Source organism: Pleurodeles waltl, chromosome 1_1 (genome assembly GCF_031143425.1).
Source record: "Pleurodeles waltl isolate 20211129_DDA chromosome 1_1, aPleWal1.hap1.20221129, whole genome shotgun sequence".
Lineage (NCBI taxonomy): Eukaryota > Metazoa > Chordata > Amphibia > Caudata > Salamandridae > Pleurodeles > Pleurodeles waltl.
The window spans coordinates 268,539,086-268,559,310 of NC_090436.1; the positions used below are offsets into that span (position 1 = coordinate 268,539,086).

Below are 20,225 nucleotides of genomic sequence, written 5' to 3' on the forward strand. Positions count from 1 at the left end.
TTCGTTTGGATTAAATTGGATTAAAATGTGTGACAGTGATATAAAAAAAAGATGAACAGCATATAGTGGATTGTGTTATTAGAGCCCAAAGGTCTGTTGGTAGTGCATCTTAGGTCTGGTGTTCCATCCGGCCACCAGATTTCAATTATAGTGGTTTTGCGAGTTGTGGGCAGAACCCGATCCAGGGTTGCACCCCAATATTTCTGCTACTGAGCGTTTGTTAAAAAATAAATTAGTTTTTTTAAATTATGGTGTGCATTCTATTATTTATTATGAGCAGTTAATATGCCCTTCCAATAGATTTAAATACAAAGACTGGAAAAAGCATTTTAGACTTCTTCTTTGTTCATGTGTTAAGGCAGCACGGCACATCAGCAAGCACCATCTAATAGCAATTTAAATGACCAGTACTTCATGTCTGAATATTTCCTTAGATATGGAACTTCTGCAGAAGCTTTAGCAAATATTTGGATATTAATGTATAGCAAATGTTTAATGTTGTATAATTTTTATTTCTGTGAACCATTAATTAAGTCTGTATATGGTGGTTACGTCATTGAAAAAATGGTCATCTATGATTTGATATTATTTTTTGATCGTTAAACAACAGTCACTTTGGTGTTTTATTTTATACTGGTTTTGTAACGTGTCAGGCATGCAATACTAATAGTATTTTATTTAGTTTTATTTTCACAGGGTAGTTTGGGTCACGTGGTATGCATGAACCTTGTAGAACACTTAAAAGGCATCGGGCTCACCTAGTTTGGTTTATGGAAAAACTTACTGAGAGGCTGCTTTTCAGCCACACAGCTTGATACACTGATGTTTTAGACATGTAATTGGATATTGGTTCATTTCGTGCACTGTTTTTTTCAGTGGAGGGAGTGCATTTTAACACGTTTATAAGATTACGCTTGTTAGGGACATGGGCTTCGGCACAACAGTGTCATCAATCATTTATTGTTAGAAATGGGATCTCTAGTAGGCAGAGGTATACACCTTTGTCCAAATAGGGATCACAGTCCTAGTCAGGGTAAGTCACACACAATCCAAATTATCCTGTGCCCGCCATCTTATAGCTTTGCACTGAGCAGTCAGGCAATGTGTAAAGTATTTGTGCAATAAATCATGCAATAACACATTGAGAACACCATAGAAAGACACCACACAGGTTTAGAAAAATATAAGATATTTATCTGATTAGATTAAGGTCAGAACGATTAAGATTTGATAATCTCAAGTGGAAACATCACTTTTGTAATGATAAGAAGGGTCTTTAGTTCTTAAAAGCAACTATTGTGTCTTGCAAGCACAAAGTACCTAGTGTGCGTCAAAATTACACACATGAAGACCACAGAGGAGGAGATGTGTGGAAAAAGGTAGGTGTGCATCGGTTTTCGAGGCGCACATAGACGATGCGTCGATTCTTTTCCACATGGAAAAGATGGATTGCGGCGTGTAGGCTTGAATCCTCTTTTCGATGCAGGGTCTTTTGATGCCCAGGTACGATGGGTGGAAATCCTGGGCGCGAGGGACGAAATCACAGCTGTCGCGTCGATCCAGTGGGTGGTGCGGCAGAATTTCTGCCGCACAGCTGGAGCTGCATCAATTAACCTCGCAGGAAGTCCGGCTGCGCCGTTCCGACTCCGCGATGTGTCGGTCCGGTGGGCTGTGTGTCGAAGTTCCGGTCTCAGGGAGCTGGCCTGCGTTGTGATTTTTTCACTGCTGGACAGGCTGTGGGTCGATTCTGGCAGTCTGTGCATCGATTTTCACCGCACAAAGAGTTTCCATGCAGAGATGAAGCCTTTTTGGCCCTGAGACTTCAGGAATAGGAGGCAAGCTCAATCCAAGCCCTTGGAGAGCACTTCTCAGCAGAGCCAGAGGCCAGCAAGGCAGCAGGGCAACAGCAAGGCATCAGTCCTTTACAGCAAAGCAGCCCAGGTCAGTCCTTTGGGCAGTGAGGCAGCTTATCTTGGCAGGCTGCAGGTTCTGGTGCAGAGTGTCTGTCCCAAGAAGTGTCTAGTTTGGTAGGGCCAGGGGCCCAGTTTATAGACCCAAAAGTGCCTTTGAAGCGGGGTAGACTTAAAAGAGTGGTTTTGAAGTGCGCAAGGTCCCCTTTCAGTACAACCCTGTCTGCCAGGGTTCCAGTAGGAAGTTTGGCAGTCCTTTGTGTGAGGGAAGGCCACTGTCCTTTGAAATGTAAGTGTCAGGCCCTCCACTATTCCAGCCCAGGAAGACCCATTCAGTATGCAGATGTGTGCAGGTGTGACTCAGCATCCTGTATTTGTGGTTGTCTGGGTGAAATGCTCAAAGGAGCTGTCAACCATCGCAGCCCAGACCTCGATTGGAGACAGGCTGGAAGGAACAGAAGGATTTACGTGCAGAGAAATGATCACTTTTTAAAAGTAGCATTTATAAAATAGTAATATAAAATCCAACCTCATCAGTCAGAAGGATTTTGTATTACCATTCTGGCCATAGTAAATATGACCTGTTACCCCTTTCTAATCAGAATCTAGCACTCAAACAGTTTATGAGGGTAGCCCTAATGTTAGCCTATGAAAGGAGCAGGTCTCACAGCAGTGGAAAACAAATTTAGGAGTTTGCCACTACCAGGACATGTAAAACACACCGATATATGTCCTGCCTTTTATCTACACCGTGCCCTGCCCTCTGGGTTACATAGGGCATACATTAGGGGTGACGTATGTGTAGAAAAAGGTGAATTTGAGGCTTGGCAAATAATTTTAACTGCCAAGTTGAAGTGGCAGTGAAACAGTGAATGGCAGGCCTGAGACATGGTTAAGGGGCTACTTATGTTGGTGGCACAACCAGTGCTGCAGGCCCACTAGTAGCATTCAATTTACAGGCCCTGGGCAAATGTAGTGCACTTTACTAGGGACTCACAAGTAGATCAAATGTGCCATTTGGGTATGAACCAATGCTACCATTTTTTGAGGGAGAAAGCATATGCACCTTTAGCACTGGTTAGCAGTGGTAAAGTGTACAGAGTCCTAAAACCAGCAAAAACGATGTCAAAAAGTGGAGGGGGACAGGCAAAAAGTTGGGGGTGACCATCCTAAGGCTGTCAGGTCTAACATTTATTGACACTTAAGGTATGTTGCTTAATGTTTGTTCTGATATAATTTTTTAATTTTCCATATTATAGCTACCCTTGTAGAAGTGTTAATCCCGAAATGCATTGGGTTTATGTAATCATGGATGAATCTGATATTGGTACATGTTGCAGAAACAAATTTGATGTGTTTGTTTAACCATGAACTTTGAACACTGGGCCTGAGACATGTTTGAAGGCTACTTAAGGGGGTGGCACAACTAGTGCTGTAGGCCCACTAGTAGCATGTAATTTACAGGCCCTGGGCACATGTATTGCACTTTACTAGGAACTCATAAGTAAATTAAATATTCCTATTGTGGATAAGCCAATGTGAGCACATTTTAAGGAGAGAGCACAGGTACCTTAGCACTGGTTAACAGTAGTAAAGTGCACAGAGCCTTAAAGCCAACAAAACCAAATTAAAAAAAGGTGGGTGGAGGAAGGCAAAATGTTTGGGGGTGACCCTGCGGAGAGGGCCATTTTCAACATGCTCCAGTCAGCAGTTCTCCTGTAGTGCATGCAGCAGGATTGGCTGCCACCCAGTGACCAGTTCTAGGCCTGCCTTAACTGATCTGGAGCTCTCGGACCTGGGAATTATTGTGTGGCTGTGTTGGAGGAATACACAAAGGTCAACTCCAACCAGTCATGTGGCCCAGGAACAGGCTGGAGGCATCAAATGGTTAGGACAAGACATTGCCAACTTTCTAAATGTAGCACTTTTGAATTGTGACTTAAAATTGGACTTTACCATTAAAGAGGATTTTAAGTTACAGTTCCTCAGACACCAAACATGACTTTCTGACCTGCTCCCAATGAAAAGGTATCACTCGTTAAATGTAATTAGGTTACCTAATGTTATCCCATGGGAGAGGTAGGCCTCACAGAAGTGAAAAAACAAGTTAGTGAACTTTTCACTACCAGAGTATGTAAACCTTAAAATATGTGTCCAATGTTTTGGTTGCAATGCACCCTGCCCAATGGGCTGTCTAAGGCATACTTTGGGGTGACTTGTATGTAATAAAAAAGGAGTTTAAGGCTTGGCAAGGGAGTTATTTTACCAAGTCAAAATGGCAGTTTAAAACTGCCAGCATTCTGCAGTGGCAGACCTTGGACAAATTTTAAGGGCTACTTCAGTGGGTGGCACAATAAGTGCTGCAGACCTACTAGGAGCATATTTACCAGCCCTGGGTATATGGTATGCCACTTTACCAGGAAGTTATAAGTAAATTATTTGTGCCAATAAGGTGTAAGCCAGTGTTACTATTTTAAGGGTGTGAGCACAGGCTCTTTAGCAGTGGTTAGCTGTGGAAAAGCTCACAGAGTCTTAAGGCCAACAAAAATAAATTTAGAAAAATGAAAGAGGTGACAGAAAACCATTGGGGGAAGACCATCCTAAGGCTGACAGTTCTAACAGGCAGACCCCGATTCTCAAATGTATGTGTTGTTTTGGGTGGTGGGACAGGTGGTGTTTGGTTTGGGGTTTTAATCCTAGTCAGTTTTACATACAGTAGTCCCTCTCTGCAGGATCCGCGACTAGGTTGCATAGCATCTATTGATTTACTGTTGAAATAGTATCAGGCAGGACATATTACATATATTGGTGCAGTGATGGCCACTCAACTTAGAGTGGTCACCTGGAATGGCGACTCACCTCACAGATATAGAGAGGATTTCAGAGTAAAAAAAACTGGAAGGGTCAGTTTTACTCATCTACCGTATCTGCTCTGCTAGAGGGGAGTTCATATGAGTGGCTTCCAGGGTCCCTTTCAGCCTTCATTATTTAGAAGCTGACTCAGTTTATGTTTTTATATGGTGTTTTTATATGGTACTCTTAATGGGAGTAAACTGTGCTTACTCCAATTCTACACTCCTAATAATGAATAACAGTGATACATTATTCTTTCATAAAATGAAGGATCTCTTGACTATGTATATGGCTATGTATGAGGACATTCCCATTCTCAGGGCAGGATACTTTAATTGTGTGTTTGATGGAATCCTTGATCTTTCCCTCCAAAAGAATGCACTAGCACAGGTATCACTCAGGCTCTGAGCGAAGGTATGCCAAATATGGGATGTGTTGACATTTGGAGAGTCTTCAACTGGCAGCCAGGAAATATTCCTGCCACTCATTGACTCACAACATGTACAGCCAACTAGATTGCATCATGGCCTCCACGTTGTTCATTATTGAAATATATACAGCTCATTAGTTGGATAGTGTTTTTATGGGATCATTCTCCATTGTTGGATGGTCTGTTACAGTTTTCTCTTGGAGACTGACCCTGGGGCTCCTCACAGGTCAAATATGTCTAAGTCTTAAACACTATGGTCACTGCATGCCTGAAGGGCAGCTGGGTTACCACACGCACCAGGGTGAATGAATGGAAAGCTATGAAAGCTGTAATGAGAGGTGAATGCCTGGGAAAATTATATGGGGTTAAGAAACAGCTCTAGAATGAATTGGAAACACAAGAAACCAAAATGACCAAACTGCAGCGGTACAAAGCTGCATCCTCTGAAAAAGATCTAGATGCGATATCTGGTAGAATGGCCCGATCGCCTGACATAAAAATTTCTCCGACCACGATTGCATAGGAAAGATGATAAACCAAGTCAATCCTTGGCTTGGATTTTGCAGTGGGAGACAATGGTGTCCACTGTACTAGCACTAAATAGCCATGGTGGCACAATAGATGTGACACAAGCAACAATTAATAGAATGCTAGTTCTCATGTACAAAATATCTATAGAAGCGCAGAATCGACAGCTTCAACATCCCTTGTTAGTTATTTAGAAAACATTGAGCTTCAGCAGGTCTCTGAACCTCTACAGGAGGATTTTGAAGAGGAGATCACATTAGGAGAGCTGAACCCCTACATTCAATGTTGGACTGTGAGAGACCGACCAGGGAATGATGGTTTTTAACTAAACTTTTATCGAACACTGGCTCCCCAGTTAACTGAGAAATTGTTAGAGACTCTTTGGGAGACTAGCACTCAAGGTTCCTTCCTTCACTATGCTGGAAGGAATTATTTTCATGATGTTTAATCCTGGGGACAACCCAATGGACCCTTCTTCCTACAGGCCCCTGACCATGATTAACTTACACAGTAAGGTTCTGTGAAAGATCTTAGCAAGTAGACTGGGGCTGGTGGTGGAGAGTCTGATCCATGAAGATCAATGTCAGTTTATATTAGATCATAGTACGGCAATGACTGTATGCTGGTTAAGACTCATAATGCACTCAGCCGCAGTCAGGGAGGAGGAACAGAGATCTTGCAGTTGATTTTGAAAAAGCCTTTGACACCTTGAACTGGGCCTACCTCATAGAATGGTGTTCAGTCAGTTCTTTAGTATTTGGGTAGAATTACTATATACAGATCCTACCACTAGGGTCTGGAATAGTATCATGACATCGGAGCTTAGAATGAGGCAATCAGCAGATGTTCCCATTTCTCTTCTGCCATTCACTTTGGAACCCAAGCCTTTTGCAATTTGAAACAGATCGGAGATAAGAGAATGGGTAATCAGTCAGAAACACCACCCTCATAATCTACTTGTGCTGACGATTGCCATTCTACCTAAGGCTGCCCAGAGATTCTGTAATAAGTTTTATGGATTATAATTGAAAAGTGTGCAGAAGTATCTGGTTTGAAGTTGAACAAATGCAGAACTGTATTATTCCTAATGGGGTCGTTGTCTCAATGCCTGGAGGATGGACTACCTGAATTGGAGTTGTGATGGGAAGTGAATTTGAGAATAATGGTGGTGGAGACCGCTAAACAGCAGTAATTATTCAGTATGGGACGGATACTGGAAGGTACCCAGTCGTCGATAACATTTTGGAATACCTTGCCTCTTTCCACTATGGGATGCGTGACACTTGAAAAAATTGGGGTTCTCACACAATGCTTCTATACCCTTCAGAATTCCCTGTGTCCACTGACACCGAGCACTTTTAAGAAAATAAAGTTTACAGGTATCTCTGGACTGGGCCTGAAAAAGAAGTAGAATTGCGTTTGATAAATTAAAATTGTATCATCTTGAGGGGAGCTTGGCCTCGCAGATATGGAACTATACTATTAAGTGGTGCATATTGAACACACTGTTAGATGAGCCACTGAGAAGGACAAGTGCTGCGGCTGGAGGACTGATTGGATCACCCCTCTTGTACAGTTACTTATGCAGGGGCACAACTTGTCCAGAGAAATACCTGTTTATTGTACGTCAGATTGGTAGAATCTGGCAGAAAATTATCATAAGAATACTGAATCGACCGTAGTTTGCGAGGGAGTTGAGCAAATCGACCTTAGATCCATTGAAATGTATAGAATCTAGTGTAGCAGTGACAAGACGGAGAGGCGTAGGCTGTAACTTCTTGGACAATATATTCCCGGGGTAGTGCTTATTACTTTCTAGAATGCATAAGAAGCCTTTGTGGTAGGTTCAGGACAGTTTTTGCAAAACTTAAGCTGGCTAGGACAGCCAGAGAGAGCTGGGCTACGTTTCCAAATGCCTCCCTTTCCACCAGGACCCTTGAAGTCATTGTGCACTTTGGATCAAGTCGCCAAATGGTGACCCTGATGTATAAAACCATCAAGGTGGATAGAACTGAGCCTAATTTTAAGGCTAAATTAGCTTGGGAAACTGATGTTGAAAACAGCTCAGGGCCCTGGTGAAAAAGGTCTCATGTAGTGCCATATTTAAGTTCATCTACTTTTTGCATTATACTTCCATAACACCTGTCACATTGTGTAGAATATACCCAGGTAGGTCAGCTACATGCCCAAATTACGGGGTAGATGGGCCTCTTTGTATTCTTGATGTGATCCTGTGCTTTGATCTTTGCTTTTTAGACAGAGGTGACTGGGTTACTAGGTGAGGTTACTGGGACTCTGGAGCCCACTCAAAAATGTTTTAGCATTGTTGGGAAACCTAAGAAAAAGAAGGTCCGTTAAAGGTTTTTGCATGACACTATGGGTCAAGGATGTGCTAAAATTGGAGTCGGCTGAAAAAATACACATAAAACTATCCAGACGAGATGAAAAGGTGGGTGATGACCGAGGTGTTTGGGTGGAGATGGTGAAAGAAATCGGAGAGGTCCGCAATTTCTACGGTTGGAGCATATCTCAGGAACAGATAAAGAAACTTGGTTATGGCATGTTGAAGTTGCTGGGTGGTCATGGGATACTCCCTCTCTTGAAAGGGAATTGCGATAGTCTTGATTTGTGAATGCCTTTGGAAAGGAACATGTGACTTGATGTGAATATTCGATATTTAATCCCCATTGCTGATGCGCATGATGTCTCTTCATTTGTGCCATTTGTGGTACTATGATTTTTATCTTTGTTGTTTCTTGTTATGAAAAATAATAAATCAATCTTAAAAAGATTATGGAACAATGAACAAATAAAACTCCCTCAGCAATCCCATTTCAATCCATAGTCACCTTGCATTCCCATAGCATGCTGTCTCCTACTGAGTGGCCCGAGCAGCCAGAGGGCCGCTGGCTCAAATTAAGAATCGGAGTGAAGACTGTTGTTAATGACTGCATCGAATGCAGTCTCAAGGACTGTTAATGGACATTCTGGACAGGTTGTTTGTTAACCTTGTGCAAAACACAAAGTAAAACATACCTATAAGAATGAAAGTACTTGAAATACCATATAAAGCGTATATCCATAATACAAATAATTGTGAGGTTTAGTTTTGAATAAAAGAATGTATTTTAGTGCAGCATTGTTTTACCCACTAAACAAGTTATTGAGAAAAATAATATCTGACAAAAATTGTAGTGTGTTTGCAATCGTGACAAATCGTAAGTAAGCATTTTGGTTATTATGTAGAGGATGAAGCCTTTAACCCCTTAGCTGCTGGGTCTTTCCCCCCCCAGTGCTGAGCCCTTTTTTGGCTATTTGGGGTAGTTCGCGCTTAGGGCTTCATAACTTTTTGTCCACATAAGCTAACCACGCCAAATTTGCGTCCTTTTTTTCCAACATCCTAGGGATTCTAATGGTACCCAGAGTTGGTTTCCCCTGGAGGAGACCAAGAAAATAGCCAAAATACAGTGAAAATTTAGTTTTTTCCAAAAAAATGGGGAAAAAGGGCTGCCGAAGAAGGCTTGTGGTTTTTTCCCTGAAAATGCCATCAACAAAGGGTTTCTGGTGCTGAAATCACTATCTTCCCACCTTTCAGGAACGGGCAGACTTGAATCAGAAAACCAAATTTTTCAACACAAATTTGGCATTTTACTGGGACATACCCCATTTCTACTATATTTGGTGCTTTCAGCCTCCTTCCAGTTAGTGACAGGAATGGGTGTGAAACCAATGCTGGATCCCGGAATGCTAAACATTTCTGAAAACTAGACAAAATTCTGAATTCAGCAAGGGGTCATTTGTGTAGATCCTACAAGGTTTTCCTACAGAAAATAACAGCTGAAATAAAAAAATATTGAAATTGAGCTGAAAACAACAGCCATTTTTCTTTATGTTTTACTCTGTAACTTTTTCCTGCGATGTCAGATTTCTGAAAGCAATATACCGTTTTGTCTGCTGGACTCTTCTGGTTGCGGGGATATAAAGGGCTTGTAGGTTCATCAAGAACCCTAGGTACCCAGAGCCAATAAATGAGCTGCACCCTGCAGTTGGTTTTCATTCTATACTGGGTATACAGCAATTCATTTGCTGAAATATGAAGAGTGAAAAAGAGGTATCAAGAAAACCTTTGCATTTCCAAAATGGGATCAAGATAAGGTTTTGAGGAGCAGTGGTTATTTGCACATCGCTGAATTCCGAGGTGCCCATACTAGCATGTGAATTGCAGGGCATTTCTCAAATAGACGTCTTTTTTACCCACTCTCTTATATTTGGAAGGAAAAAATGTAGAGAAAGATAAGGGGCAATAACACTTGTTTTGCTATTCTGTGTTCCCCCAAGTCTCCCGATAAAAATGATACCTCACTTGTGTGGGTAGGCCTAGTGCCTGCGACAGAAAATGCCCCAAAACACAACATGGACACATCCTATTTTTTTTATAGAAAACACAGCTGTTTTTTCCAAAGTGCCTACCTGTAGATTTTGGCCTCTAGCTCAGCCGGCACATAGGGAAACCTACCAAACCTGTGCATTTCTGAAAACTAGAGACCTAGGGGAATCCAAGAAGGGGTGACTTGCGGGGCTCGGACCAGGTTCTGTTACCCAGAATCCTTTGCAAACCTCAAAAAGTGGCTAAAAAAACAAGTTTTCCTCACATTTCGGTGACAGAAAGTTCTGGAATCTGAGAGGAGCCACAAATTTCCTTCCACCTGGCGTTCCCCCAAGTCTCCCGATAAAAATGATACCTCACTTGTGTGGGTAGGCCTAGCGCCCGCGACAGGAAACGCCCCAAAGCGCAACGTGGACACATCCAAATTTTTGGAAGAAAACAGAGGTGTTTTTTGAGAAGTGCCTACCTGTAGATTTTGGCCTCTAGCTCAGCCGGCACCTAGGGAAACCTACCAAACCTGTGCATTTCTGAAAACTAGAGACCTAGTGCAATCCAAGGAGGGGTGACTCGCGGGGCTCGGACCAGGTTCTGTTACCCAGAATCCTTTGCAAACCTCAAAAAGTGGCTAAAAAAACAAGTTTTCCTCACATTTCGGTGACAGAAAGTTCTGGAATCTGAGAGGAGCCACAAATATCCTTCCACCCGGCGTTCCCCCAAGTCTCCCGATAAAAATGATACCTCACTTGTGTGGGTAGGCCTAGCGCCCGCGACAGGAAACGCCCCAAAGCGCAACGTGGACACATCCAAATTTTTGGAAGAAAACAGAGGTGTTTTTTGAGAAGTGCCTACCTGTAGATTTTGGCCTCTAGCTCAGCCGGCACCTAGGGAAACCTACCAAACCTGTGCATTTCTGAAAACTAGAGACCTAGGGCAATCCAAGGAGGGGTGACTCGCGGGGCTCGGACCAGGTTCTGTTACCCAGAATCCTTTGCAAACCTCAAAAAGTGGCTAAAAAAACAAGTTTTCCTCACATTTCGGTGACAGAAAGTTCTGGAATCTGAGAGGAGCCACAAATTTTCTTCCACCCGGCGTTCCCCCAAGTCTCCCGATAAAAATTATACCTCACTTGTGTGGGTAGGCCTAGCGCCCGCGACAGGAAACGCCCCAAAGCGCAACGTGGACACATCCAAATTTTTGGAAGAAAACAGAGGTGTTTTTTGAGAAGTGCCTACCTGTAGATTTTGGCCTCTAGCTCAGCCGGCACCTAGGGAAACCTACCAAACCTGTGCATTTCTGAAAACTAGAGACCTAGGGCAATCCAAGGAGGGGTGACTCGCGGGGCTCGGACCAGGTTCTGTTACCCAGAATCCTTTGCAAACCTCAAAAAGTGGCTAAAAAAACAAGTTTTCCTCACATTTCGGTGACAGAAAGTTCTGGAATCTGAGAGGAGCCACAAATTTCCTTCCACCTGGCGTTCCCCCAAGTCTCCCGATAAAAATGATACCTCACTTGTGTGGGTAGGCCTAGCGCCCGCGACAGGAAACGCCCCAAAGCGCAACGTGGACACATCCAAATTTTTGGAAGAAAACAGAGGTGTTTTTTGAGAAGTGCCTACCTGTAGATTTTGGCCTCTAGCTCAGCCGGCACCTAGGGAAACCTACCAAACCTGCGCATTTCTGAAAACTAGAGACCTAGGGCAATCCAAGGAGGGGTGACTCGCGGGGCTCGGACCAGGTTCTGTTACCCAGAATCCTTTGCAAACCTCAAAAAGTGGCTAAAAAAACAAGTTTTCCTCACATTTCGGTGACAGAAAGTTCTGGAATCTGAGAGGAGCCACAAATTTCCTTCCACCCGGCGTTCCCCCAAGTCTCCCGATAAAAATGATACCTCACTTGTGTGGGTAGGCCTAGCGCCCGCGACAGGAAACGCCCCAAAGCGCAACGTGGACACATCCAAATTTTTGGAAGAAAACAGAGGTGTTTTTTGAGAAGTGCCTACCTGTAGATTTTGGCCTCTAGCTCAGCCGGCACCTAGGGAAACCTACCAAACCTGTGCATTTCTGAAAACTAGAGACCTAGGGCAATCCAAGGAGGGGTGACTCGCGGGGCTCGGACCAGGTTCTGTTACCCAGAATCCTTTGCAAACCTCAAAAAGTGGCTAAAAAAACAAGTTTTCCTCACATTTCGGTGACAGAAAGTTCTGGAATCTGAGAGGAGCCACAAATTTTCTTCCACCCGGCGTTCCCCCAAGTCTCCCGATAAAAATTATACCTCACTTGTGTGGGTAGGCCTAGCGCCCGCGACAGGAAACGCCCCAAAGCGCAACGTGGACACATCCAAATTTTTGGAAGAAAACAGAGGTGTTTTTTGAGAAGTGCCTACCTGTAGATTTTGGCCTCTAGCTCAGCCGGCACCTAGGGAAACCTACCAAACCTGTGCATTTCTGAAAACTAGAGACCTAGGGCAATCCAAGGAGGGGTGACTCGCGGGGCTCGGACCAGGTTCTGTTACCCAGAATCCTTTGCAAACCTCAAAAAGTGGCTAAAAAAACAAGTTTTCCTCACATTTCGGTGACAGAAAGTTCTGGAATCTGAGAGGAGCCCCAAATTTTCTTCCACCCGGCGTTCCCCCAAGTCTCCCGATAAAAATGATACCTCACTTGTGTGGGTAGGCCTAGCGCCCGCGACAGGAAACGCCCCAAAGCGCAACGTGGACACATCCAAATTTTTGGAAGAAAACAGAGGTGTTTTTTGAGAAGTGCCTACCTGTAGATTTTGGCCTCTAGCTCAGCCGGCACATAGGGAAACCTACCAAACCTGTGCATTTTTGAAAACTAGAGACCTAGGGGAATCCAAGGAGGGGTGACTTGCGGGGCTCGGACCAGGTTCTGTTACCCAGAATCCTTTGCAAACCTCAAAAAGTGGCCAAAAAAACAAGTTTTCCTCTCATTTCGGTGACAGAAAGTTCTGGAATCTGAGAGGAGCCACAAATTTCCTTCCACCCGGCGTTCCCCTAAGTCTCCCGATAAAAATGATACCTCACTTGTGTGGGTAGGCCTAGCGCCCGCGACAGGAAATGCCCCAAAACAGAACGTGGACACATCACATTTTTTCATAGAAAACAGTGCCTACCTGTGGATTTTGGCCTCTAGCTCAGCCGGCACCTGGGGAAACCTAGCAAACCAGCACATTTTTGAAAACTAGAAACCCAGGGGAATCCAAGATGAGGTGACTTGTGGGGCTCGGACCAGGTTCTGTTACCCAGAATCCTTTGCAAACTTCAAAATGTGGCTAAAATACCACGTTTTCCACACATTTCGGTGACAGAAAGTTCTGGAATCTGAGGGGAGCCACAAATTTCCTTCCACCCAGCGTTCCCCCAAGTCTCCCGATAAATATGATACCTCACTTGTGTGGTTAGGCCTGGTGCCTGCGACAGGAATAGATCACACAACGGTCAATGTTGGTCCTTACGTGAGGCAGCTGTTGACCCTGGGGTGATCCATTCCTGACACAGGCACTAGGTGTAGGCACTCAAGTGGGGTAGTGTTTTTATCAGGACAGGTGAGGAGTCACTGGGTGGTAGGAATGTTGTGGATCCCAGCATATTCCTGTAGTTTGTGTGACAGAAATGCGAGAAAAATAGAGTTTTTTTTCAACATTTCAGCTTTGCAGGGTATTCTGGGTAAGAAAACTTTGGGGAATCCACACAAGTCACACCTCTGTGGACTCCCCCGAATGTCTAGTTTCCAGAAATGTTTGGGTTTAGTGTGTTTCTCTATATGGCCGCCGAATCCAGGACCAAAAACATAGGTGCCTGCCTTACAAAACCAGTTTGTTTTGCCATAGACAATTTTGATGTCTCCACAATATGATTTGGGTGGTGGAATTTGGGGCTGAACTAAATTGGTGAGCTCCCAAGAGAGCACTCTCTCTCTGCTTGCCGCCGCATTCACCTGCTCTCTGGGTTGGCCTAACCCACTATTACCCAGTTGCACGAACAGCTTGCGAAGGGACAGCAGGACTGTCCTCATCACCTCCCTCATAATGTACTGGAAGAGGAGTTTTCGAATGGGACTCCTCTGACTGAAAAATCAATCCCAGAGTCTGCGCCATTGTCCTATCCCTCAGATGCTGTCTCAGTATCTGATGTCTCAGTCTCTGATCCTATGTCAGAGCGGTCCTCTATAACCCAAGTGCAGGCAGCAGTCATCCATCAAGATGCCATCTCTGCTATTGGCTAAACTGTTGCTCTAAAACACTAGCCTACGTAGACAGTCACAAAATCGATGGTGTGTGTGAGATACGTGCAACAGTAGAGGCCACCTTACCTGCGCTTCTTCCCTCAATCAGCACGTACTTTCAAGACACTCAAAAAACACCTTGTCACATACCATTCGTCACAGTCTTTAGCACCTCCTGCGCCCAGTCCAACAATCATTATTGGTGCTCCCACTCCCTCTTCCTCGGATTCCCTCATTACCACCCAGCAAAAGTGCCCTTCATCTCTCCATAGACTTTACTAATGTACTCAGCTATTTACATAAAATACAGATGTGCTCTTTGCAGTAGGCATATAAACCTTCTGCGCTTCTTTATGGCACTAAAACTGCCACTAGACAAGTCGGACCCTTTTCCCCCCAGGGAAACCACACACATATTGACAAAAGTGATGTATATATGACAGCCAACCACCTGAAACTCAACTCAAGCAAAACCGAAATAATCCTCTTTGGCCCTCACCAAAAAAACCTGGGACCCCCCATGGTGGCCCACCACGCTAGGCCCTGCACCCACCCCCGCCAACTACGCACGCAACCTCAGCATCATCCTAGACTCCTCCCTCTCTATGACCCAACAAATCAACGCTCTTACCTCCTCATGCTTCAACAAACTCCGTATACTGAAAAACATTCAAATGGATCCCCACAGAGACCAGAAAAACTGTCACTCACGCACTCATCAGCAGCAGGCTTGATTACAGAAACGCCCTCTACGCCGGCACCACTCTAAAACTCAAGTGCAAACTACACGCATCCAGAACTCAGCAGCACGACTCATCCTCGACCTCCACCGACACGAACACATCTCTCCACACCTCAAATCCCTCCACTGGCTCCCCATTGACAAAAGGATCACCTTCAAGATCCTCATCCTCACACACAAATCACTCCACAACACAGGCCCTGCCTACCTCAACGAGAGTCATCTTCCACACCCCCACACGAAACGTCCGTTCAGCTGACCTCTCTCTCGCCTCTGACCCCCGCATCAAACACACCACCACCGGGGGCAGATCCTTCTCCTACATTGCACCCAAAACATGGAACGCACTCACAACCCACATTCGCAAGACCCAAAACCTACTTCTTTTCAGGAAGGGCCTCAAAACCTGGCTTTTTGAACAGTGAACCTCCTAGCCCCTTTCCCTCCCCCCGTCCTCCCCCCAGCGCCTTGAGACCCCCACAGGTGAGTAGCGCGCTTTATAAATCTCTTTGATACAGATCTACCTATATATATATATATATATATATATAAATATATATCTACATAGATATATCTATAGATATATCCATGTACCTAGATATATCTATCTACATAGATATATATATATAGATATATACATATATTTTTTTTTAGTTGTTGTATGGTTTCCTTGGGGGCCAAAATGGCCCCCAGGGAAACCCTACAACATCTAAAAAAAAAATTGCCCCCACAGGGGGTCACCCTGCCCACGGGCGACCCCCTGTCATTTCATTTTTTTAAATTTTTTGAAGAAAAAAAAAAATCCCCTGGGGGGGGGGGGGGGGGCGCGATCGCGCCACCCCCCCCCCCCCCCAGGGGGCACCTACCTTTTTTTTTTAAAGAAAATTATGCCGGGGGGGGGCGGCCCGTTTTCCGGGGGGGGGGCCGCCCCCCAAAAGTGAAATCCCTGGTGTCTAGTGGGGTTTCCTGGCCCCCGATCGCAGCTGTGCTGTGCTGCGATCGGGGGCCAGGAAACCGTTTCAGAAGGCCTCATAAGAAAGGGGAGACTCTCCCCTTTCTTACGCGGCATTCTGAAACTGTTTCTGGCCAGCACAGCTGCGATCGGGGGCCAGAAACAGTTTCAGAAGGCCTCGTAAGAAAGGGGAGAGTCTCCCCTTTCTTACGAGGCCTTTTCAAAATGTTTCCTGACCCCCCCTCCTGACAGCTGCGATCGGGGGCCAGGAAACACTTTCAGGAAGGCCTTGTAAGAAAGGGGAGACTCTCCCCTTTCTTACGAGGCCTTCCCGAACGTGTAAAAGGCAGTTTTCCCCATGAAAGCAGGAAGCGGCCGCAAGGCTGCTTCCTGCTTTCATGGGGAAAACACCTTTGCAACGTCAGCGCGCCTCGCGGCGCGCTGACGTCTCAAAGGGGCGGGTGGGGGGCAGGGGGGAGACACGGTAGCTTCCGTCACCGTAGTGAGACTGAAATACTTCTCTGGCCTGATCGTGGATGTGATTGACATTATCTCAAAGCAAGAAATGAAGGGGGCTGACACAAACCAACCAATAGCAGAGAGCAGCAGACTCAAAACCTACTCTGTATCTTTTCGAAACAAAATATCTTTGCTATGTCAGACCTCAAAAACCTTTTGAAAATGTATTTCTAAACAAACAATTTATCATTAGTCAACATGAGACAAATTTATTCATGAGACTGTGTGGGGTACATCCTTATTAGCGGTAAAAACAGCCACTGGTAGGCTTCATTAATGTAGTTGCACCTTTTGTCACCAGAAACTAGGGAAAATTAAAAATAGCCTTCATTGGCATGTACTATTGATACTTTTCTTGAGAGTATTGGAATTCAAGCTGGCCATGTCTCCAAATGAAGAGTGTACTGTGTTGATGGTGCCATCCCCATTTACTTTTAAAATACTTCCAGTGTGCTCCTACATAAGCCCACTCACTCATAAGCCCACTCTCTACCCTAACATAGTTTTGAGAGTACTCCAGTGTAAGTCAAGTGCTGTTTCTGGCTTTGCAAAAAGACCCATGCCTTCTGTCCTACAGTATCAGAGGGTCACATAAATAAAATAAAGTTGCATATCAGTGTCTCAGAAATTGTTACTATGCTTTGTAATGTAGTTGTGGCTTTCCAGTGGCATGCCTAAATGCATTGCTTTATTTTTTTCCTTTAACTTGCACTGGTTACCCTGGAAAGTCTTGCAGTCAATTTGCTGCCATTACTAAGTTCGCACAACTATCACTTCTGTAACAAATTCACTTTCTACCATTCTGTTCAAGGCTCCCTATTTCTAAATTTTTATCATCCTGCTTTCTTCAGAGCTGTTTCTCGCATAAAAATATCTGTCTTATGTATGTATTGATGGGCAATGTCTGTTATACATTGTCCATAGGTGTGACTGGGTTGCTTCTAGATATTTAAGGGATTAATATGTGTGAGACTGGTGCAGATAGAGGGTGCGGATAGAGGGATTTGTATGTCGAATACTATTGCATAATCATAACATAAAAGACAGATGGTAACATTTACATTTTGTTTTGGTGTTTTAGATTTCAGATACTCTGACTCCACGTTCACCTTTACCTACATTGGAGACGCTAAAAGGTGATTTTTTTTTTTTCCTTTCTTTTTCTGTTAGCTTTAAACAGTTTTACTTTTATGATCATGATGGTTTATATTCCATTGCTGAGTTAAAATTAAATAAAACCTAACAACTATTTTAGTACCGGTCTTAAATTTGTCGTTAAACATGTAGGAAACATGGCTTTGGAACTGTGTAAATAATTTGCTATATTGTGAAATGAGTAAAATTAATGGATGTGTGAATTGTTAATGTTTTAGCCTGCCATTCTATAATTTATTTTAATACCTATTAATGGATGATTCTAAGATTTAAACTCCTCCATCATAATGAAAATGATTTGCACATACTTATTGTAAAGATATAGACAATGTAACATAGTAATTCAGTTTGTTACGTATATTCTACTATTAAAATGTTTGTGTATTACATATGCCAATACACAGATTTTTAAAAAGAAAATGATTCTGATATGCCTATTGTGGTGTAAAGGCCACCATCTTCTGAACTGTGACTTTGGTTCCACACCAAAGGTTCAATGATAAACATGCCAAATTAGGCCAGTTTGTACTAAGGGTATCATTGAATTCAGATTGGCAAATTGGTCTGAGCAACAGTGTAAACTTCTGGAGATATGTGCATGGTTTATTTGTTGTGGCAGAACAACCAAATAACACAGTTAGAAGTAAACACCTGAAACCATAAAATGTCTGACATTAATTAATTGAATGGTAATAGAAAATGCACCAGTTTCTTTGATGAAACCAGAGGGCAGTAACTGGTGATATATCCTACACCATTCTTCATATAATTTTGAGAGAATTACACAGGTGGATTCTGCTGATTTGTTTATCATTTCTTCTAGAAGGCAGAAAATGTCCACTACATCCAACTTAAAACTGGATGCTAAATTCCATAACATTAGGAAAAATGAAAAGTGCAAAAAAGTCTCAGTAAGGGTAAATATCTATTTTTTTGGCTGCAAATGTATTAAGCCTAAAGGATAAATTTTCAAAAGCAACAGTAAAGCCTATAAAAAATATCGTTTTGTAATGCTGGGCTGGCATTAAGTTGCTTACTTTGGTAGGTGTATGCTGTATATCTTTGGCGGTGGTGCAGAAGTAATATCAACATCTATGGCAATATTTCTTCCATATATTCAGGAGTAAATCCACCAAACACTGTTGTCATGCTGCAGTGCTGAGTGCGATCATGACTAACGGTGGCATGGTCAACCACAATCTTACAGTCCTCTGGGTTAGCAGCAAGGGAAATCTTCTCCCCATTGGAGTGTAGCACGACTATTCGGGACCACTTCAGATTTTAGCTATTCGCAGGGTTGGAAGGCTGGTTTTATAGCACAATACTTATCACAGCAATCCAAAGCTTTCACTGTTCAGCATTACTAAAGCAGTGTCTTCTAGGCAGATTATGAGGTAAAGCCAAAGCACACACATCGCTTCTTGAATGTCCCTTATCAAGAAAGGCTGGAAAGGCTGGTAACTCCAGTCTTTTCACTATTTTTTCTGCCTCTGTATGCTTTTTTAAAGAAGACAGGATGGTGTGTCATTGGTTTGTGCCAACAAACCATTCCTTGGCCATGCTTAGTCTGTCCAGCTACCACTTTTCTAATATAATGAAGTAATCCAAACCTTTTAATGAAAATATATGATCCAAGAAGCCTCCCGGGGCATATCATGTCCAATTAATATGAGAGGCCTCTGTGCAAGGTCAAGCCTCGCGCTGAGCTACAGCCCTCCTATCCTATAAGGAAATTCTCCTGTAATATTAATCTGCTAATTAATCTACAAAAGGCAAAGAATTTTTCCAAGAAAAATCTGGAGGATGGAAAATCCCAATTGAATAGCGAGAGTTAGTTGAGAGCTACCTACATATTTTTGTGATAAACAGTAACCAGCAATTATGGTGGATTGCCCATGAATAAATTGATACTATATTAGATCATCCAGAATGTGGGCAGTTAAAGGCTTTCTATACCCCCTTGCATTAAGGACCTTGTCAGTGTGTTGACACGAGATAGAAGACCAGTTGGACAGCACCTACCCACAACCTACTGATCAGTATTTGCGTGAGATGCATTTTAAATAACAATCACAGGGATAATTAGTGGAATCCAAACCCTCTTTCACATTAGAAAGAGAACCTCAAAAACACTAGGAAACAATTAATATATTTCAAATATGTATCTTAAATCAGAATCCTAACCGTTCGCACAGTATGTATTATAGATATTAAAAAGACACACAAAATATTAGCTGCAACATCTGAGTAATGTGAACATGGAAAAATATTTGAAGATATTGGCTGGACAACTTTATATCAATCCCACTCTCCTGTTTTTTGCTTACTAAGCTAAACTCAGCACCACGAGGAGACCTAATTTTAATTTCCAAATGGTTCACACTCTCCAGTTTCAAACAATAAGGTTACTGTTAAATATAATAAGATAGAATATTCTGCTATTCTTGTCAATGCTGGGAGGAGGGCCGATAAGCCTCCACCAAGGGAAGGCTGAATGCACATCCTGT

The 20,225-nt window shown here is 43.3% G+C and overlaps 1 protein-coding gene across 1 annotated transcript in view; it reads left to right on the forward strand.

Moving 5' to 3' along the window:
- PARP8 (poly(ADP-ribose) polymerase family member 8) overlaps positions 1 to 20,225 on the forward strand; it is a 636,820-nt gene that overhangs the window by 60,320 nt on the left and 556,275 nt on the right. The window contains exon 2 of the mRNA XM_069221607.1: positions 17,645 to 17,699. Coding sequence (XP_069077708.1) covers positions 17,645 to 17,699 — 55 coding nt within the window. The remainder of the gene's footprint in view (positions 1 to 17,644; positions 17,700 to 20,225) is intronic.